Below are 22,760 nucleotides of genomic sequence, written 5' to 3'. Positions count from 1 at the left end.
CATGGCAGCCATAACACAGACTCTCTCCTGGCTGACGTAGCAGCTGTAGCAGCAGCCAGAACATAACCATAATATAGCCATAATGAAGCCATAATATAACATAACCATGATGTCCCTCCAGTGCAGCCCTTGTGCAGCAGCTGCTGCAGCTGCTAAGTTGCTTCAGTCATGTCCGACTCTGTGTGACCCCATAGACGGCAGCCCACCAGGCTCCCCCATCCCTGGGATTCTCCAGGCAAGAACACTGGAGTGGGTTACATTTCCTTCTCCAATGCATGAAAGTGAAAAGTGAAAGGGAAGTCACTCAGTTGTGTCTGACTCTTAGCGACCCCATGGACTGCAGTCTACCAGGCTCCTCTGTCCATGGAATTTTCCAGGCAAGAGTACTAGAGTGGGGTGCCATCACCTTCTCTGAGTGCAGCAGCAGCCAGGGTGTTCATGGTGAAACTCCTACAGGTGTACCACACTAAGGAGCCTGTGACCAAGCAAGGACTTCCTGACACGCACGCAGTGCTGTAAATGAGCTCAGCCGTTGAGCTCAGTTCAGTTCAGTTGCTCAGTCATGTCCAACTGTTTGCAACCCCATGGGCTGCAGCACTTCAGGCCTCACTGTCCATCACCAACTCCTGGAACTTGCTCAAACTCATGTCCATTGAGTCGGTGATGCCATCCAACCATCTCATCCTCTGTTGTCACCTTCTCCTCCTGCCTCAGTCTTTTCCAGCATCAGGGTCTTTTCCAATGAGTCAGTTCTTCACATCAGGTGGTCAAAGTATTGCAGATTCCACTTCAGCTTCAGTCTTTCCAATGAATCTTCAGGACTGATTCTCTTTAGGATGGACTGGTTGGATCTCCTTGCAGTCCAAGTGACTCTCAAGAGTCTTCTCCAACACCACAGTTCAAAAGCATCAATTTTAGGAGCTCAGCTTATACCCATACATGACTACTGGAAAAGCCATAGCTTTAACTATATGCACCTTTTTTGGTAAAGTAATGTCTCTGCTTTTTAATATGCTGTCTAGGTTTGTCATATCTTTTCTTCCAAGGAGCAAGCATCTTTTAATTTCATGGCTGCAATCATCATCTGCAGTGTTTTTGGAGCCCAAGAAAATAAAGTCTGTCACTGGTTCCATTGTTTCCCCATCTATTTGGCCTGAAGGGATGGGACTGGATGCCATGATCTCAGATATTGCATAATCTTTATTCACCAAACGTGGGGCAAGAGCGAGAGGCCATGTGGCAAGAGAGCCTGACCATGCCATCTTGGCTAATTTGCTCTTTCCCTAAACTCCACCCCTTCAGGGTCTCACACCTCACAATCCACATGCAGTCAATCTCTTGTGATGGTCCCTTGGTGAGTAACACTGACCCTTGAATATACATCTTGCAACAGCAGTAGATGCTACACAACCAACAGTTACATCCCCAACACACAGCAAAACCCAATGCCAGGTATCACCTGGCACTCATGTTGCAGTCCTTGCCCTCATGGGACTAGAAGAGCCCCCCACTACATGTGGAGTGCCTTTGTCTTCCTTGGCCAAATCTAGTCCACCAGTTGTCCTTGTAAAATTGCAGGAAGCCTCCACAAGGTCCACTCCACACCTTCAGGCTTTTTTATTAAGGACCTGCAAAAACGCGCCTACAGGCACCAGGCCCACTCCTTCAAGGAGGGGAATTTTTGGCATTCACAGGGCACCACATCATTCCAAATGCTTTCACACTGTTCTAAATCCGCAGGAGAATGAGAAGTTAGTAGCACATCACAGGTCATGGCCTTTACAGTTCACTGTTCTAAATCTACATTATAGAACACAGCATAAACCTACATCATACATTATAGGACAAAGCCTTTCACATAGGGAGCCTTCCAATTTCCAAAGGTAAGGACACAGCCTCTGGCTAGATGTAAACAAGGTTGCATTCAGCACTGGTGTCAACCAGAGTCATTACTCTCGGTACATTAGCTAGTGACCAGTGAATTACAAGTTCTACATGCGGTCTCTGGTCCCTGAGTCTTCAGGAGGGCACCTTGGTCTGAGCCCTATTCAAAGAGGAAAAGGGCATCATCCAAAAGAACATTCTTGGGCGCCATGTAATCTTTTAACTGAACCACCTGTACCTCTTGCTATGGATGCTTCCCAAACTTGGTAAACTTCTACTCTGTTCTCAGTTGCCTCCACAGCTCTGGGAGCAGAGCATTGGGCTATGTATCAATATTATTTGTCAATTCCTGCTGCCAACAAATCAGGCCACGTTTGCATTCTCATCACCAGGAGGGGGCCTTTACCAGATCAGGCCCCCTTCAGGGTCTTCAAACTGCTAATCCCCTTTGCCTCCTGCTGTCCCTCTGTTTCTCCCAAGCTAGACACTATCAAGGTCACCTCATAGATGGGGCACCACGCATAAGTCACAAGAATAGCAGGCCTGGATTCAAAAGCAGTAGATGGGGCATTGTTCAAAATGGCATAGTGAATGCTTCCAGTAGAACGCTTGTCATTGGGGCCTCAGGTATTTAGGTTAAATATCAATGCTTCGTGCCCAGTTCTCTCACCATTTGGGTCAGCTTGGTATAGATATACCATTTACTCACAGTATCCAGGAGCTCTCCCACATTTGACCACATAATGTGGGAGGCAGCCTTAATCCATTCCATGAAGGCATGAGTTTGGTTAGGCCTCCCTGGCATGAGTAGTCTAGCATTCTGCAAGCTTTGTCTCAATGAAGGGCAAATGGTTATAGATGCCAACCCTCCAAAATCACTGCAGATGATGACTGCAGGCATGAAATTAAAAGACGCTTCCTCCTTGGAAGAAAAGTTATAATCAACCTAGACAGCATAGTAAAAAGCAGAGACATTACTTTGCCAACAAAGGTCCATCTAGTCAAAGCTATGGTTTTTCCAGTAGTCATGTATGGATGTGAGAGTTGGACTATAAAGAAAGCTGAGCGCTGAAGAATTGATGCTTTTGAACTGTGGTGTTGGAGAAGACTCTTGAGAGTCCCTTGGACTGCAGGGAGATCCAACCAATCCATTCTGAAGGAGATCATCCCTGGGATTTCTTTGGAAGGAATGATGCTAAAGCTGAAACTCCAGTACTTTGGCCACCTCATGTGAAGAGTTGACTCATTGGAAAAGACTCTGATGCTGGGAGGGATTGAGGGCAGGAGGAGAAGGAGACGACAGAGGATGAGATGTCTGGATGGCATCACTGACTGGATGGAGGTGAGTCTGAGTGAACTCCGGGAGTCGGTGATGGACAGGGAGGCCTGGCGTGCTGCAATTCATGGGGTCGCAAAGTGTCAGACATGACTGAGCGACTGAACTGAACTGAACTGATGCTGAAGCTGAAACTCCAATACTTTGGCCACCTGATGTGAAGAACTGACTCATTGGAAAAGACCCTTCTCTGGGAGTTGGTGATGGAAAGGGAGGCTTGGAGTGCTGCAGTCTATGGGGTCTCAAAGAGTCTGACATGACTAAGCAACTGAATTGAACTGGACTGATTCTATCTCATCCATAATACATATGATACTGTCCACCCGTGTCCCAAAGTCACAAAAGCCATGCTGCTAAAGGGCCCCCCTTGCCCCACCCCCCCATGCTTTTTCCAAAACTGCTTACCCAAGTCAACCAACTCCACCTGAGTACATGATTAATATGTTGTGAACTCAGTCACACTGGGGGCCCCTCGAGGAAGTCCACCCAGGCCATAGACTGCTCATGCTTTACTTTCTGCTGTACAACAGGCCTCGCTGCCAAGCAGGTATCCTCAGTCTCACAACGTCCATCATCGCTATCCTTAATCTCATAATATTCATCATCACTGTCACTTTCTGCCTCACTGTCAGAGATGCTGGGTTCTTCAAGGCCATGGGTTTAGGGCCACGAGGCCCTAACGTCAATATACATTGCTCTAGTTCTTCCAAACGTCTCTGCACATTGTGCACTTGTGCAGCATTGCATAGGGTATGATCCATATTCACCTTCAGGGCAGTCAGGAAAGTCCACCTGATGCTGCCAGCAGCAGTCTATGCTGCCTTGTTCAGCAAAGAGGAATTCACTGCCTGTAATGCCTTTCAGTGCTATTCAGTGAACTGTCCACTGCCTCCCAGTCTTCCACCAGAATCCAGGCTGAGAGGAAGCTATAAGGTGGCCACTGGCTTCCTCCACCTGTTGGAGCCTCGGACTCCTCTACCTGCTGGGTATTCTGCAAACTATACCAACTGTATCACTCTTCCTGTTTGTGATGTCAATTGTCTTGCTGTTCACATTGATCACTGAACCCAAGAGGCAAGCTAAGAGGCTGGAAGAAGATGTGAGGAGCCATAGGAACTGCAGACACATTTATTCTCCCCTGGCTGGCACGACAGCCATAACACAGCCTCTTTGCTGGCTAATGCAGCAGCTGCAGCAGCAGCCAGAAATGACCATAATATGGCCATAATGAAACCCTAACATAACCTCACATAAGATAACCATGATGTCACTCCAGTATAGCCCCAGTGCAGCAGCAGCCAGGGCTTTCATGCTGAAATTCCTACAGGTGTATGGCACAAAGTAGCCTGTGGCCAAGCAAGTACCTCATGATGTGCACGTGCAGTACTCTAAGTGATCTCAGCTGTTACATAATTATTATTCACAAAACGTGGGGCAAGAGTGAGAGGCCATGGTGTGAGAGAGCCTGACTGCATCATCATGGCTAATTTGTTCTTTCCCCACACCTACAGATGTACATATTTATGTCAACTCTTTGCTAGAAAACATCCAGGATAGAGCACAAGTTCCTTAACACAACACACACACCATGTTAATCTGTGTTTAGTCATTTGGATTTATTTCCAATATCTCTAACCTCTAATTCCCTACCTTGGATTTTTCACTCCAGTAACTTAGAACTGTGGTGGCTCAAAATCTTACTCCTTGACTCATCTTTTTCGCCTTCTCACATTTCATAATCAATCCATCAGCAATTCCAGTCAGCTCTAACATCATATTTTTACTAGAACCAATCACTTCTCACCACTTTACCACTACTGTCCCTACCACTAAGCACCATTCTAGTGCAAATCATTTACGTATTTCATGTCTGTTTTGAAAATAGCCACTGCAGCTAGTGGACATTTTTCCTCCTGCCTCCCCTTCCCCTGGTCCCTGCTTTGTCCCCACATAGTCTCATCTCTACCCAGCAGTCAGAGTTTTAAAATATAAATTCACATGTCTTTTTCACTCCTGTCATTCTCCAGGTCTGTATTCGAGTTTTAGCTTTCTTCCCAGCACTTATTACCACTTGACAAATACTTATTTTGGATCTATATTCTTGCTCTTTCCACTATAATGAAAGCTCCATGAGAATACAGACATTTTTTCCCCCTCAATTGCATTCTTGGCCTACCATAACCCTCAAGTAGTATTTGGTGAAAAAATTAGTAAATGAATGTAGCTTAGGCATCTCAGTTGAAAAACTTTCTGCTGATTGACTTGTGGCTTAACTTCCTTTTCCCTCATCTTCCTTTCAAAACAATGCACACCTCTATTTCTTTATTCCACATAGTTTTTCATGGATTTGGGTAGATCTCTCTCATTAGACTGATCTTTGAGAATGGGAGACTCTCTCTCTCATCTTTTTAATTTCAGTCTTATCATATCATAGTGCCAGTCATCTAAAACACATTCAACACACATTAGAATTGAGTGAGTGAGTACATGGATGAATGGATAAAGATTTTAAGAAATATTTAAGAAATAAAATATTTCAGATCTTCCTTTAATCATGAAGAGCTATAGTTCTTTGAACATAAAATACAAAATGATATAGATATCTGAATCACATATGTATGATCTTGCAACATATCTAACACTTAATAAAGACTTTGAGTGTTACTGTTGATAAAATAATCTATCTTTCAACCATTAAATTTTGTATATTTTCAGAAATCATCTATAGCTGGGTATTTAATGAGTTCCCTTCCTTTGTGGCCGAAGACAGCCGCCGGTTCATTTCCCAGGAGACAGGCAACCTTTATATTTCTAAAGTCCAAACATCCGATGTTGGCAGCTATATTTGTCTGGTGAAAAACACAGTGACGAATGCTCGAGTACTTAGTCCTCCAACACCACTGACTCTGCGTAATGATGGTAAGTTGCCTGACCTGGATTTAATGGTTAGCTACTTCAAATGTGAAAAATTGAGTATCATCTGCAAAAATAGTGAATCACTATGCTGTATATCTGAAATTAACACAATATTGTAAGTCAACTGAACTTCTATATAAAAACACTCTTAAAAATGTATTAGTGGTCTTCTAAACTCTTAAACCTAGCCCAAATGAAATAAAAAGACATTTGCAATATTTAGAAACCCTACACATTTAGTCTAAGATTTGGATATATTAGAATAAACTTTCTTACATGGGAAAGGGTTGATCAATAGATGAGAACTATTAACCATAGCACTACCCTAGTGCCAGAAAGGGAAAGGGATTCTGAAAAGATGAACTGTTATAAAAACTCCACAGTTCTATGCTTTGCTCTTTAGGGCCTCTATATAGCATATGTGTATAAATTGCAAGCATTTTACAAGGTTCATTTTTCATCACTTTTTCACTTTAGCCACTTTCAAATTGAATGTTCAGCTTTTAATACTTCATGGTATAGTTATAATTGTTATTATTACTTTTTCAATAATAGAAGCAGTTGGAACTTTTTTAAGTGCAATTCAGGCAGAAATGATGATTCTATATTTATAGGTATTGCCATATATCCAAGATATCTTCAAATTTAAATACTTCATTTTTCATTATAGACATTTACCGCTAAGCATTGCATTAAGGAAGTAAAGTGCTATATTATAGTTGATATATGATATGTGGCTTGCTCTGTCATGCAATAAAAAAACTATGAGGATATTATTAAGAAGTGAGCTCGAGAATCCTGATGGATTGTGAAGCTTAAAAAATAATCTGTTTCAATAGTAGTCTTTATCTGCCTAGTTTAGCGTATATGCTGCAGTGAAGTATGACCAGTATAACCAGAGTTTATATATAATGTATGTATTTATTAGCAATAATCCTATGATTCTATCAGGTAGAATATATAAATGCAGTCTCTATTTCAGAGATGAGGAAGCCAATTTTAAAGAGATGCAGTGAAATGCAAAAGGTCACACTGCTAGGTAATGGCATGGAGGAACGTGAAAGTGAAGTGAAGTTGCTCAGTCTTGTCTGATTCTTTGCGACCCCATGGACTATAGCCTACCAGGCTCCTCTGTCCATGGGATTTTCCAGGCAATAGTTTTCGAGTGGATTGCCAAATGAGAAATAAGAAGGAAAATTGGGAGACCAATTTAGAGGCTACTGAAACTAAGCAGCCAAGAAATGAGGAGGGACAGAATGAAAGCTGCGGTAATAACACTGAAGGGTAGCAAACATGCCTGCCTGGGACACAAACAAAGTAGAATTGTCAGAATGTGATGATTAATTAAACATGGGGCTCTGGAGTAGGAGGACGCTTTCACCTAGTTCATCGGATGGGTCATGATTCTTTTCATGAAAAGAGATAAGACGGATAAAGGAATAATGAGACGTTTATGGGATATCTATGTGGAAATATGTGGTACATATACTGAAATTTAATCCTAATGTGCACAAGAAAGAACTGGGCTGGATAAAGAGATTGAAGAGTCAGCACTGTGTATTCCACCACTACAGTTAAAGCTATGACTGTGTGTATAGTATGCCAACCTCAAAATTATATAAGAATGTTTATAGGCTGAAAAAAATGGAGAAAAGATGTGCTTTTTTAAAACTTATCTAGTTGGTAGCTTACAAATGAAGTGATTCTTTATAAGCCATTTTCATAAAGTTTTGAGTATTTTCTCATGAATTCCTCAAGAATTTGGAATGTCTGTTTGAAAATTGTAACATTTTGCTGACTAGACAATAACTAATTCCATTTACACCAATTTATGCAAACTCCTAAAAGATAATGCTGTGAAAGTGCTGCACTCAACATGTCAGCAAATTTGGAAAACTCAGTAGTGGCCAAAGCACTGGAAAAGGTCAGTTTTCATTCCAATCCCAAAGAAAGGCAATGCCAAAGAATACTCAAACTCCTGCACAATTGCCCTTATCTCACATGCTAGTAATGGAGAAGGTGATGGCACCCCGTTACAGTACTCTTGCCTGGAAAATCCCATGGACAAAGGAGAGTGGTGGGCTGCCATCTATGGGGTCGCACAGAGTCAGACACAACTGAAGCAACTTAGCAGCAGCAGCATGTGCTAGTAAAGTAATGCTCAAAATTATCCAAGCCAAGCTTCAGCAATACATGAACTGTGAACTTCCAGATGTTCAAGCTGGTTTTAGAAAAGGCGGAGGAACCAGAAATCAAATTGCCAGCATCCACTGGATCATCGAAAAAGCAAGAGAGTTCAAAAAAAAAAAATCTATTTCTGCTTTATTGACTATGTCAAAGCCTTTGACTCTGTGGATCACAATAAACTGTGGAAAATTCTGAAAGTGATGGGAATACCAGACCACCTGAGCTGCCTCTAGAGAAACTGTATACAAGTCAGGAAGCAACAATTCGACCTGGACATGGAACAACAGACTGGTTCCAAACAGGAAAAGGAGTACGTCAAGGCTATATATTGTCACTCTGCTTATTTAACCTATATGCAGAGTACATCATGAGAAACGCTGGGCTGGAGGAAGCACAAGCTGGAATCAAGGTTGCCGGGAGAAATATCAATAACCTCAGATATGCAGATGACACCACTCTTATGTCTGAAAGTGAAGAAGAACTAAAGAGTCTCTTGATGAAAGTGAAATAGGAGAATGAAAAAGTTGGCTTAAAGCTCAACATTCAGAAAACTAAGATCATGGCATCCTGTCCCATCACTTCATGGGAAATAGATGGGAAAACAGTGGAAACAGTGTCAGACTTTATTTTGGGGGGCTCCAAGATCATTACAGATGGTGACTGCAGCCATGAAATTAAAAGACGCTTGGTCCTTGGAAGAAAAGTTATGACCAACCTAGACAGCATATTAAAAAGCAGAGACATTATGTTGCCAACAAAGGTCCATCTAATCAAGGCTATGGTTTTTCCTGTGGTCATGTATGGATGTGAGAGTTGGACTATAAAGAAAACTGAGTGCTGAAGAATTGATGCTTTTGAACTGTGGCATTGGAGAAGACTCTTGAGAGTCCCTTGGACTGCAAGAAGATCCAACCAGTCCATCCTAAAGGAGATCAGTCCTGGGTGTTCATTGGAAGGACTGATGTTGAAGTTGAAACTTCAATACTTTGGCCACCTGATAAAAGACTGATGCTTATAAAGATTGAGGGCAGGAGGAGAAGCGGACAACAGAGGATGAGATGGTTGGATGGCATCACTGACTCGATGGACATGGGTTTGGGTGAATTCTGGGAGTTGGTGATGGACAGGGAGATCTTGCTTGCTGTGGTTCATGGGGTCACAAAGAGTCAGACACGACTGAGCAACTGAACTGAACTGATGTAATAATACCATGCATTCGGATAAGACCTGAGGTTGTTTAGGCTGTTCTGCCTTCTTTTCACACAACAACACTAAACATTACATTGACTTTCACAAAGGAGAGAAGCACATGTGAAGTCAGAATCCAAAAATTTATTCCACCTTCACTAGTGATTTAAAAGCTCAGTACTTAGGATCAGCACTCTTGCATTTCTTTTATTCTGTGGCCTAGGTGTAGCACTTAACTTTACCTTCTACTTTCCATTTTCACATGATTAGTGTAATTTGTTTGCTGATATTTAAACTCATTTGCCCTTCTGATGCTGTTGCTCTTGTTTGTCAAAATGCCACTCCCAATGAATTCAGGATACACTTAATTTGTGACTGCTTTGGAACCTGAAAGCTACTAGAAAGTTACACTCATCAAGCATGCATGATCACCAGCTTCAACATTGTCCTTCAACCCTAGTAAGTTGATGTGGATGGTTAATTTGTAACTCTCCCCAAAGTTTTTGGAATCTTGTCTTCTTTTCTCAAACTGGACAGCCTCCTTCTCTACCCACTGCTTTACAAAACTATTTCAGTGTCAAGTTTATTTTCCTATGAATGGAAATTCAAATCTAACTACATCTTCATCTATACTGTTCTTCCCTTATTCTAGTTCAGTAGAGATACTCCACTTTCCCTCCTCCTGCTAAAACCAGTTCCTTCCTCTTAGACTGTTGATTTTCATTCTCACTGGCCTTTTCAGAGCATACCACTTTGGCCTTTTCAGTCATTGTTTCTTATATAACTAAAATTATGTCTCTAAGTTAAAAAATGTTTTTAGTCATATTGTTGAATTTACTGAAGCAGTTGAAATTGTTGACTTATTTTCATTTTACAAACAACTATATTTAAAAAATTGTTTGTGAAGTACTGTATGAAAGGGTCAATAAAATTTTAAAATAAGAGTGTTATTTTAAAGTTAACATCTAAGTTAAAAGAAATAGGTGGAAAGCACCTGCTAAGTTTCAACTACATCATTCAATAACAGTCTTTTTAAGATTTTTGTTAGAAAAGTTAGAAAATTCACATTTGTTCTTTCTATAATTTATCTAAGGTCGTTTTCTTGGTGATTGTCTACTAATTTTTACTTTTTAACATAGAGATATACCATTATCAAAGGAATGTAGAGGTTTGTCAGTGCTGATAAGGGTTGGGGGGGGGCGGGCAAACCTCTCTTCCATCCAAGCTCATTCCCTAAAGCCAGTTATCTAACTTCTCATATTTTTCTTCCCAAGGTTTTCATACAAACTGTGCTTCTTGTTTAATCAAGTTTAGGGAATAACTGTTCACTCCCCCATATGATATACACGTTTCTTCTATCTGCCCACATATTATATTTATATAATACTTTTCTGTCCTTTCCTTTTTAATTTGACAATGTGCTTAAATCTCTACTATCCTCTTAGAAATAATTCTTGACATTCTATTATACAAAGTGGTAGTTTTACTCCTATTTTTTCCTTTACCTTTTCTACGTTACTTTTATGTCCTTTCATCTGCCACTTTTACTCTGATATTCTCTGCTGTAAATGTAACCAAGAGTTGTAAACTTTCCCATAGACTGATTGTAAAAGCTGAAAATAAGTAGATGTTAATTTCATGGGAAATAGATGGGGAAACAGTGGAAACAGTGTCAGACTTTATTTTTGGGGGGCTCCAAAATCACTGCAGATGGTGATTGCAGCCATGAAATTAAAAGATGCTTGCTCTTTAGAAGTAAGTTATGACCACTCTTCAAAAGCAGAGACATTACTATTCCAACAAAGGTCCATCTAGTCAAGGCTATGGTTTTTCCAGTGGTCATGGATGGATGTGAAAGTCAGACTGTGAAGAAAGCTGAGCGCAGAAGAATTGATGCTTTTCAACTGCGGTGTTGGAGAAGACTCTTGAGAGTCCCTTGGACTGAAAGGAGATCCATCCAGTAATTCTAAAGGAGATCAGCTGGGTGTTCTTTGGAAGGACTGATGCTAAAGCGGAAACTCCAATACTTTGGCCATCTCATACGAAGAGTTGACTTATTGGAAAAGACTCTGATGCTGGGAGGGATTGAGGGCAAGAGGAGAAGGGAATGACAGAAGATGAGATGGCTGGATGGCATCACTGACTCGATGGACATGAGTTTGGGTGAACTCCGGGAGTTGGTGATAGACAGGGAGGCCTGGTGTGCTGCAATTCATGGGGTTGCAAAGAGTCGGACATGACTGAGTGACTGAACTGAATTGAACTGAACAGATGATTAGTATACAATTAAAATTCAGTATCGTATTGTTATAGATTTTAAAGCTATTTGTGGAAACGTATGCTCTACCTGACGTGTTTTTCATGAGTGAATCTTTAAATTGATTGTAACAAAGAAATAATATTGTGATACACTTTAAATGTGATTTCTCTTAAAATTTTACTGCTGCTGCTGCTGCTAAGTCAATTCAGTCGAGTCCGACTCTGTGCGACCCCCATAGATGGCAGCCAACCAGGCTCTGCTGTCCCTGGGATTCTCCAGGCAAGAACACTGGAGTGGGTTGCCATTTCCTTCTCCAATGCGTGAAAGTGAACAGTGAAAGTGAAGTCGCTCAGTCGTGTCCGACTCTTTGTGACTCCATGGACTGCAGCCTACCAGGCTCCTCCATCCACGGGATTTTCCAGGCAAGAGTACTGGAGTGGGGTGCCATTGCCTTCTCCAATTCAGTTTCAATAATAGTGATGAAATATGAACATGAGTCTCCACGATGCGAATGATAAATAAACCATTACTGTGTTTAAGAAGCCCGTGAAGGAGGTGGTGATGTGAGCCATGCTGCCACCTGTGTGCATGCCAGCCCTTCTCTCCTGCACTTGCCGGCAGCCCCCAGTGGTCTCCTCTGGGACCACCAAGGAGGGGCATGCCTGGAAGCTGTGCTGCCAGAAAAGTGATGCTGGCACCGCCCAGCTAAGGGGGAACTCTGATGTCCTGGTGAGTTTGTGGCGATGGGCTGCATTCAAATGAAACATTCCGAACCCCCTGGGGTTGGGGGGGGGGGGGAAGAAAAGAAAGAAAGCCCATGAAATGAGTATGAAATGAAGTTAGTTTAGGACCAAGCCTTGAATAACCCAAATTGCAATGGAAAGATAAAGAATGAAAACCCTATAAAGGATAGCGAGAAGAGATGAGTGTGATAAGAGGAAAAACAATAATGTAGTGTCAAGGAAATCAAGGAAGATGATTATTTCAATGAGAAGTGGGCATACAGCTCAAGTTGGTGAACTGGGTTCCTGTATTTGTCTCCTGTCTCTATTCTGAAGCCCGGTAGAAATATTCGTATCATCAATGAGGAGAGGTAGCATTTCATTAACAAATGAGACACATTGACATATTTCTGGAAGGATAAGGAAGGATGTGAGTTTAAGGATTAGTCAGGCTCGGTTTCTCAGTCCTGTCTGACTCTTTGCGACCCTATGGATTGTAGCCCACCAGGCTCTTCTGTCCATGGGATTTCCCCCAGCAAGAATACTGGAGTGGTTTGCCACTTCCTCCCCGAGGAGATCTTTCAGACCCAGGGATCAAACCTGCCTCTCCTGCATTGCAGGCAGATTCTTTACCACTGAGCCAACCTAGAATAAAGTTTATGGGATACAAAGAAATGGCTAAAAGCCATGTACACAGTGAAAACCTGAAAAAATTCTGAAATCAAAGTTAGCTAAGGGTGGGCATAAGAAATTGTGCCAAACAAAGGAAGACTTGTGGTATGTATGTTAAACATCTATATCATCTATCAGTATTGGAATCCACTCTCTTCCCTGTTCCTACATTCGATAAGACCAAAAAAAGGCTTGTCTCAATGAAATGAGTGAGCTTCCCAAGGAAAGCTAAAGTTGTTAATGTGAATTGTGGCACAGAATACAAAAACTTCTCATTTTTGCACGTGAATGTCTGCATCCCAACAGCCAGTTCCAGGCCTTCACATCGAAGCAGAACTGACTGTTGATCCACCTTACACAGTCACCCTGTCTCAAAAAAAAACCAAGCTTACCACACTGGGAAACACACAACAGTGTCCAAGCTTCTTAGATATAGTATTTATATATATTGCTAAATAACTGTTTTTATTAAAAATTACTGAGCTTACTGAAGGGATATAGAGGTTATATCAATATAATAAGAAAAAAAAAACCCAGGAAATATTTAATATCATTTCTGGTGCCTCAGATGGTAAAGAATCTGCCTTGAGTGTAGGAGTCTAAGGTTCAATCCCTGGGTATAAAGGATATGCTGGAGAAGGGAATAGGTTCCCACTCCATTATTCTTGCCTGGGGAATATCAGGGACAGTGGAACCTGGCAGGCTACAGTTCATGGGGTCACAAAGAGTCTGATACGACTGAGGAGCTAACAATTTCGCTTTCACAGAAAGGCATTCAATAGTTTTGAATTGTTTGTAATTCAAAAGACTTTTACATTACTATTTGATCTCTCTTCAAAATAGTAATTGAAGAGTGTATTGGTAAGAAGGACATATTCTTGAATGACTTCCCAAGTAGGTGGCTTATATTAAATGCTTAGTCTGAAAATAAAAATAGAATATGATCGTGGATGATTCCATTTTTGCATCACAGTCAACTGCAGTTCCTGCTGGGTTTTACAAACCTCTCACTGCAGAGACAGGCATTATAATGGATATTTCTTCAAACTTGGCAAACACCTCTGCAGGGGTTTGAATATAAAAACTACCTTTAATCTACTGTGACCATAGAGTTAGCTATAAAAATCATTTCAGAACATTGTGGTTTTGCACTTCTCAGAAAAAAAGGAAGATCTTTCTAAAAATAACAGAGACTATATACATAGGCAAATTATTTCCCTTTGAATAAAAATAAAGCTTTATAAACTATTGCAAAATATATTATCTTGGCTTGGAAAAAAATTTGTTTTTAGATAGTTTATATGAAGTGTATTCCAGAAAGCAGGAGTGTGCGTTGGGGTGGGGTTGAGGAATGAAATAGTGAAAAGGGGGGTTGCATTATGGAGACAACCACTTTGACAGGCAGCTGAAGCTTGGTCCCACAGTACCAGAGCCTTATGAAATGCATTCAGGATAATCTCATTGGCAGACATATCAATGGGCTTCCATTCCTAAAGTCAACTCCACAGGCAGTTAATTCCCATGTGCATTTACAGGATGCTCTCAAGTTGCAACTGAGTGAAACTGGTTGTGTCTCCGCAGACCTGGCTGCAGTGGCCCTTGCAGGGAGTAAAAATTCTGGCCAAGGTCATTTAGACATGCAAAAATGATCCAGAATACAGAGAGGGAAACTTTAGAAGATAGCAAGCACATGAGCGACATGATCAGATTTTCCTCTGCTGGCACTGTGAAAAATTATCTTCACACATTTACAAATCTGTTGCACACCTAGTATGTGTCAGATAATTTGTTACACAATGGGGATATAATGGAGGGCAAAACAAATGCAGTAATTGTCCTTAGGTAGCTTACAATATAACACAAGGGGTGATAGTACCCTAAGTACTGAGTGTAACTGTGCATCATAGGATCTGCCTGCCCTGGTGCAGTGCTCCATGGAGCACTCTCACAGATCATTGCACTGTAAACAAGACAGACAAATGTAGCATCAAAGGCATTTATAAGTAATACAGAATTTTGCTAATGGTTTGAAGGGTAATGAACAAGGAGACAACATTCTGCAAAGCACACAAAACTTTAATAATCACCCCCCCCTTTAATCACTTCTCTCTTTTGACAGCCTTTTATTCATACAACTGCTATATCTCTCCCTTGATACGACACACTTCTGCCTCCCCTACACTATTATCTCTGGTCTTATTTCAAGGTCTCATTATCTCTGCATCATGTATGACAAGCTCAAACTTTCATTTCTATTGTCATTCAAGTTCTCCGCCTAGTTCTGAAGATGTTTTCTCAGTTTGTCTTATGTTTATTCAATCAACATTTATTTTTATTCAATCAATATTTACAATTAATCAGTACATGTGAGACATTGTTCTAAAAACCTTACAAGTATTAACATGAAAGAATGGAAAATATATACAAGCAAGTATGAATTAAAAACAAAATGTTTAGATCAATCTACTGATATCATACGTGATACTAAATACATTTCTAGGTACAGAGAGGAACATTACATTGTGATAATAGGTTCACTAGAGCAAAGCATCTTCCCACAATCCATGGTGTACAACCCTGGGCTCCTTACACCTCTTCTGCTCCAGACAGAATCTTCACCTATAAGGTCGAATTCCTTCCTAAGGTAAGTCTGAAGGAATTTCTTCAGACCCTTCTCCAGGGCAATAGTGGCTCCAAAGTGGTACAGAGAGGATGAAAAAAAGAAAAGAAAGAAAAATATCGATAAAAATAGTCCTTGGGTTCTTTTGCCACCCCTCAAGTTCGGATAGTGCTGAAGAGAGAATAATAATTAAGGAAGTAGCTTGTATAATCAGTTAGGATATAGTCAGAATGCATGCAGAAAGAGGCCTTTATTAGAGAATTCATCAGTTGTCACAGTGGGGAGAAAAATAAAAAGACTGTAGATGCAGATAACCTAAGATTTAGTGGTGGTGGAAAGTCTGATGGCATTTTTTAAAACATGAACTACAGGCAAAGTCATGAGCCAAGGATGTATGTGTAGACATCAGGTTTACTTTTAGAGCAAGAATTGTGTCAATGAGGAAATTATGCACAGAATTACATGCTTACATAATTTATGAATCAACCACATTAATTCACTGCTGAATAAGCCAGTTCCTAAAAGTAGTTGAAAAATATCGAAAAATGGCATACCCTTAAAGATTGTGGTAGGTTGCATAATGGCCCCAAACCATTCATTTCTCAATTCCTGGAATCATTGAATGTTACCTTATATAGTAAAGGGATTTTTGCAGATGTGGTTAAGGGTCTTAATTCAGGGACACAGAAAACTATACAAAGACCAAAAAGAAGCCTGAAGCAATTTACTTTTATCACTTATTGTGTGAAATATGCACGGCTATTCTAGCAGTATACTGAAACTGTCTTGTCCCTGCTCACAAGAGTTGGTTTTGTGCCTCTCTTCATGTCTTGGTAGACTGAGTTCAACCATAATGGGAGTAACTACAACATAAAAAATCCAAAGGCTATGTATCAGTGTTCTTACAAAAGTGTGTGCTAAGTCCCTTCACTCATGTCTGACTGTATGACCCAATGAACTGTACCCTCCCAGGCTACTCTGTTCATGGAACTCTCCAGGCAAGAACACTGGAGTGGATTGCTATATCCTTTTCCAGGGGATCTTCCCAACCCAAGGATTGAACCCATGTCTCCTTTGTCTCCTGGACTTGCAGGAGGGCTCTTTAATCACTAGCACCAACTGAGAAGCCTATCAGAGTTCTTACCATTCTACAACCAGAGAGAACTGGTTGTTAACCCTCTGCTGGTAATTCAGCACTTAAGTTCACTGTCATTGAATCAGAAATAACAACCTTTGTTGGACTAAACATCAGTTAAAATGTACCCCTGTTCCACTCCAACCTTCTGTGTTGGCTTTGCTCCAGATAAAGTACAGACAGAATGGATCCTGTGCTACTCTCTCTTTCAAACACCTAAATTGGTTTTGCCACTCAAACAATGAGATTCAGCAAAGTCATTCTTATTTCCTGATCAGCCCATTTATCCCAAGAAAATATGGTAATCAGAATGGACTTGAGTATTCTTAGTTTATCTCTTTTTGTCTTCTAGATTGTGTTCAGTTCAGTCCCTCAGTTGTGTCCGACTCTTTGTGACCCCATGGGATACAGCATGTCAGGCTTTCCTGTCCATCACCAAATTCCGAAGCTTGCTCAAACTCACGTCCATCGAGTCGGTGATGCCATCCAACCATCTCATTCTCTGTCATTGCTTTACCTTTCCACCTTCGATCTTTCCCAGCACCAGGGTCTTTTCCAATGAGTCAGTTCTCATATCAAGTGGCCAAAGTATTGCAGTTTCAGCTTCAGCATCAGTTCTTTCAATGAATATTCAGGACTGATTTCCTTCAGGATGGACTGGTTGGATCTCTTTTCAGTCCAAGGGACTCTCAAGAGTCTTCTCAATCATCACAGTTCAAAAACATCAATTCTTTGGTGCTCAGCTTTCTTTATAGTCCAACTCTCACATCCATACATGACTACTGGAAAAACCACAGCTTTGACTAGATGGACCTTTGGTGGAAAGGAATGTCTCTGCTTTTACATATGCTGTCTCAGTTGGTCATAACTTTTCTTCCAAGGAGCAATTGTCTTTTAATTTCATAGCTGCAATCACCATCTGCAGTTATTTTGGAGCTCCCCAAAATAAAGCATGTCCCTGTTTCCATTGTTTCCTCATCTATTTGCATGAAGCGATAGGACCAGATGCCATGACCTTAGTTCTCTAAATTTTGAGTTTTAAGCCAACATTTTCATTCTCCTCTTTCACTTTCATCAAGAGGCTTTTTAATTCTTCTTCATTTTCTGCCATAAGGGAGATGGTATCTGCATATCTGAGGTTATTTATATTTCTCCTGGCTATCTTAATTCCATCTTGTGTTTCATCCAGCCCAGCATTTCTCATGGTGTATTCTGCATATATGTTACATAAGTAAGGTGACAACAGTCAGTCTTGACGTATTCCTTTTACTGATTTGGAACCAGTCTGTTGTTCCATGTCACATTCTAATTGTGGCTTCTTGACCTACATACAGATTTCTCAGGAGGCAGGTCAGGTACTCTGGTATTCCCATTTCTTTAAGAATTTTCAATAGTTTGTTGTGATCCACACAGTCAAAGGCTTTGGCATAGTCAGTAAAGCAGGAGTAGATGTTTTTGTGGAACTCTCTTGCTTTTTCGAAGATCCAATGGGTGTTGGCAATTTGATCTCTGGTTTCTCTGCCTTTTGTAAATCCAGCTTAAACATCTGGAAATTCATGGTTCACGTACTGTTGCAGCCTGGTTTGGAGAAATTTGGGCATTACTTTGCTAACATGTGAGATGAGTACAATTATACAGTAGTTTGAGCTTTCTTCACATTAGCTTTCTTTGGAATGGGAATGAAAACTGACCTTTTCCAGCCCTGTGGCCATTGCAGAGTTTTGCAAATTTGCTGGCATGTTGAGTGCAGCACTTTCACAGCATTATCTTTTAGGATTTGAAATAGCTTAACTGGAATTCCATCACGTCCACCACCTTTGTTCATACTGATGCTTCCTAAGGCCCATTTGACTTCACATTCCAGGATGTCAGGCTCTAGGAGAGTGATCACACCATCATATTTTCTGGGTCATGAAGATATTTTTTATATAGTTCTTCTGTGTATTCTTGTCACCTCTTCTTAATATCTTCTGCTTCTGTTAGGTATGTACCATTTCTGTCCTTTATTGTGCCCATCTTTGAATGAAATATTCCCTGGTATCTCTAATTTTCTTAATGAGATCTCTAGTCTTTCCCATTCTGTTGTTTTCTTCTATTTATTTGCATTAATCACCAAGGAAGGCTTTCTTATCTCTCCTTGGTATTCTTTGGAACTCTGCATTCAAATAGGTATATGTTTCCTTTTTTCCTTTGCTTTTTAAATCTTTTCTTTTCTCAGCTAGTTGTAAGGGCTCCTCAGACAACCATTTTGCCATTTTGCATTCCTTTTCTTTGGAATGGTCTTGATCACTGTTTCCTGTACAATGTCATAAACCTCCATCCATAGTTCTTCAGGCACCCTCTCTGTCAGATCTAGTCCCCTGAATCTATTTGTCACTTCCACTGTATAATCATTGCTGCTACTGCTAAGTCGCTTCAGTCGTGTCCGATTCTGTGCGACCCCATAGACGGTGGCCCACCAGGCTCCCCCATCCCTGGGATTCTCCAGGCAAAAACACTGGAGTGGGTTGCCATTCCTTCTCCAGTGCATGAAAGTGAAAAGTGAAAGTGAAGTCGCTCAGTCGTGTCCAACTCTTTGCGCCCACCAGATTCCTCCATCCATGGGATTTTCCAGGCAAGACCACTGGAGTGGGTTGCCATTGTATAATCGTAAGGGCTTTGATTTAGGTCATACCTGAATGGTCTGGTGGTTTCCCCTATTTTCTTCGATTTATGTCTGAATTTGACTATAAGGATTTCATTATCTGAGCCACAGTCAGCTTCCAGCCTTGTTTTTGCTGACACTATAGAGCAGTTTTGGAAGGAATGATGCTAAAGCTGAAACTCCAGTACTTTAGCCACCTCATATGAAGAGTTGACTCATTGGAAAAGACTCTGATCTGGGAGGGATTGGGGGCAGGAGGAGAAGGGGACGACAGAGGATGAGATGGCTGGATGGCATCATTGACTCGATGGATATGATTTTGAGTGAACTCTGGGAGTTGGTGATGGACAGGGAGGCCTGGCATGCTGCGATTCATGGGGTCGCAAACAGTCTGACACGACTGAGCGACTGAACTGAACTGAACTGATAGAGCATCTCCATCTTTGGCCACAAAGTATATAATCAACCTGATTTCAGTGTTGACCATCTGGAGATGACCATGTGTAGAGTCTTTTCTTGTGTTGTTGGAAGAGGGTGTGTGCTATGATCAATGCGTTCTCTTGACGAAACTCTGTTAGCCTTTGACCTGCTTCTTTTTGTACTCCAAGGCCAAATTTGCTTGTTTCTCCAGGCATCTCTTAACTTTCTACTTTTGCATTCCATTCCCCTATAATGAAAAGGACATCCTTTTTGCTTGTTAGTTCTAGAAGGTCTTGTAGGTCTTCATAAAACTGTTCAACTTCAGCTTTTTCAGCATTACTGGTTGAGGCATAGACTTGGATTACTGTGATATTGAATGGTTTGCCTTGGAAATGAACAGAGATCATTCTGTCATTTTTGAGGTTGCATCCAAGTACTGAATTTCAGACTATTTTGTTGACTATGATGGCTACTCCATTTCTTCTAAGTGATTCTTGCCCACAGTAGTAGATATAATGGTCATCTGAGTTAAATTCACCCATTCTAGTCCATTTTAGTTCGCTGCTTCCTAAAATGTCAATGTTCACTCTTGCCGTCTCCTGTTTGACTACTTCCAATTTGCATAATATTTCAGGTTCCTATGCAATATTGCTCTTTACACCATTGGACTTTACTTCCATCACTAGTCACATCCACAACTGGGTTTTGCTTTTTCTTGGGCTCCATCTCTTCATTCTTTCTGGAGTTATTTCTCCACTGAACTCCAGTAGCATATTGGGCACCTACCAACCTGGGGAATTCATCTTTCTGTGTCCTATCTTTTTGCCTTGTCAAACTTTTCATGGAATTCTCAAGGCAAGAATACTGCAGTGGTTTACCATTCCTTTCTCCAGTGGACCAACCTTTTGTCAGAACTCTTCATCATGAACTGTCCATCTTGGGTGGGCCTACAAGGCATGGCTCATAGTTTCATTGAGTTAGACAAGGCTGTGGTCCCTGTGTTCAGATTGGTTAGGTTTCTGTGATTGTGGTTTTCATTCCGTCTGCCCTCTGATGGAGAAGGAGAAGAAACTTATGGAAGTTTCCTGATGGGAGAGACTGACTGAGGGGGAAACAGGGTCTTGTTCTGATGGGCAAGGGCCATGCTCAGTAAATCTTTAATCCAATTTTCTGTCGATGGGTGTGGCTCTGTTCCCACCCTGTTGTTTGACCTGAGGCCAAACCATGGTGGAGGTAATGAAGATATGGCAACCTCCTTCAAAAGGTCCTATTCATGCACTGATGCACTCAGGGCCCCTGGTCCTGAAGTAGGCCACTGCCAACCCACTTCTCTGCCAGAGACTCTTGGACATTCATGAGCAAATTTGGGTCAGTCTCTTGTGGGGTCACTGTTCCTTTCTCCTGGGTCCTGGTGTGCACAAGATTTTGTTTTTGCCCTCCCAGCATCTGTTTGCTAGTCCTGTGTAAGTTCTAGAGGCTCTGTGGAGGGGTTAATGGCAACCTCCCCCAACAGGGCTTATGCCATACCCAAGTCTGCTGCACCCAGAGCCCCTTCCCCTGCAGCAGTCCACTGCTGACCTGTACCTCTGTAGGAGACACTGAAACATTTTTTGCTCAGTCTCTGTGGGGTCTCTGGGTCCTGGTTCACACAAGGTTTGTTTGAGTCCTCCTAGCATCTCTGGCTGGTATGGGGTTTGATTCTAAATGTGATTTCACCCCTCCTACCATCTTTCTGGGGCTTCTCCTTTGCCCTTGGACATAGGGTATCTTTACTTCCCTGATAGCTCTGTTGGTAAAGAATCCTCCTGCAAAGCAGGAGACCCCTGTTCGATTCCTAGGTTAGGAAGATCCACTGGAGAAGGCATAGGCTATCCACTCCAGTATTCTTGGGCTTCCCTTGTGACTCAGTTGGTAAAAAATCTGCCTACAATGTGGGAGACCTGGGTTCGATCCCTGGGTTTGGAAGATACCCTGGAGAAGGCAAAGGCTATACCCACTCCAGTATACCAGGCTGTACATACTAGTACTAGATTCTATACTGGGTATTAAATGTTTTACCCTAAACCCAGGAGACTTTTTCTTGTTCTAATCCTTTTTTCAGAATTTTCAACTTATGGATAGTTTCAAGGAACTCGGAAACTTGTGACCAGAACACTGTTACTGGAGGATATTTATTTATTTTAAAGAGGCTGAATAGTATTAAGTTTTTATGTCAAGTTCTGCAGGAATATAAGATACTAATTTGGCTTTTATTAATCCTTTATTTATTTTTCTATATGTCTGCCTGGAATGCTTATTATCTTGATATGCTACAAGGTAACTAAAAACATCAAGAATCATGGGATGATCTGAATAATTTTCTCAGATGTCCTTGCCAGTCAGTCACTGCATACAATTCAATTTATCCTCAAGCAGATTTATGAAAACAATTTGAACTTCTATCTATGGAAACAAAAAATTGTATCAGAGAAAACAATGTGCATTTTTTAAATTAAATCCTTTAATATGTCTTAGAAATTTGGAAAAATTATTTAATAAGTGCTTACAAGTAATAAGATAAATTGCTTAAATATGAATCTAATTTAGACTTTTTCTGGTTCCCTATATGTAAACTTGATACTGTCATTTAGGAATTAAAAGTCCAAAGGATATAAACTTCTGATAACTGGCATCGTAATGGTGAATATAGCATTCTTAACATAAGCAAAGAACTAAGAACTCTGAGTTAGTCTTTGAATGGAAAATGTTATTCACTACCTTTAATCTGACTTCCTTT

The 22,760-nt window shown here is 41.1% G+C and overlaps 1 protein-coding gene across 1 annotated transcript in view; it reads left to right on the top strand.

Annotated features, from left to right (window-relative positions):
* Positions 1-22,760, top strand: part of CNTN5 (contactin 5) — a 650,920-nt gene that overhangs the window by 183,475 nt on the left and 444,685 nt on the right. The window contains exon 5 of the mRNA XM_040257782.1: positions 5,936-6,139. Within this exon, the coding sequence (XP_040113716.1) occupies positions 5,936-6,139 (204 nt within the window). The remainder of the gene's footprint in view (positions 1-5,935; positions 6,140-22,760) is intronic.

Source organism: Oryx dammah, unplaced genomic scaffold (genome assembly GCF_014754425.2).
Source record: "Oryx dammah isolate SB20612 unplaced genomic scaffold, SCBI_Odam_1.1 HiC_scaffold_17, whole genome shotgun sequence".
Classification (NCBI taxonomy): Eukaryota; Metazoa; Chordata; class Mammalia; order Artiodactyla; family Bovidae; genus Oryx; species Oryx dammah.
This window is presented reverse-complemented; position numbering and strand designations above follow the sequence as displayed.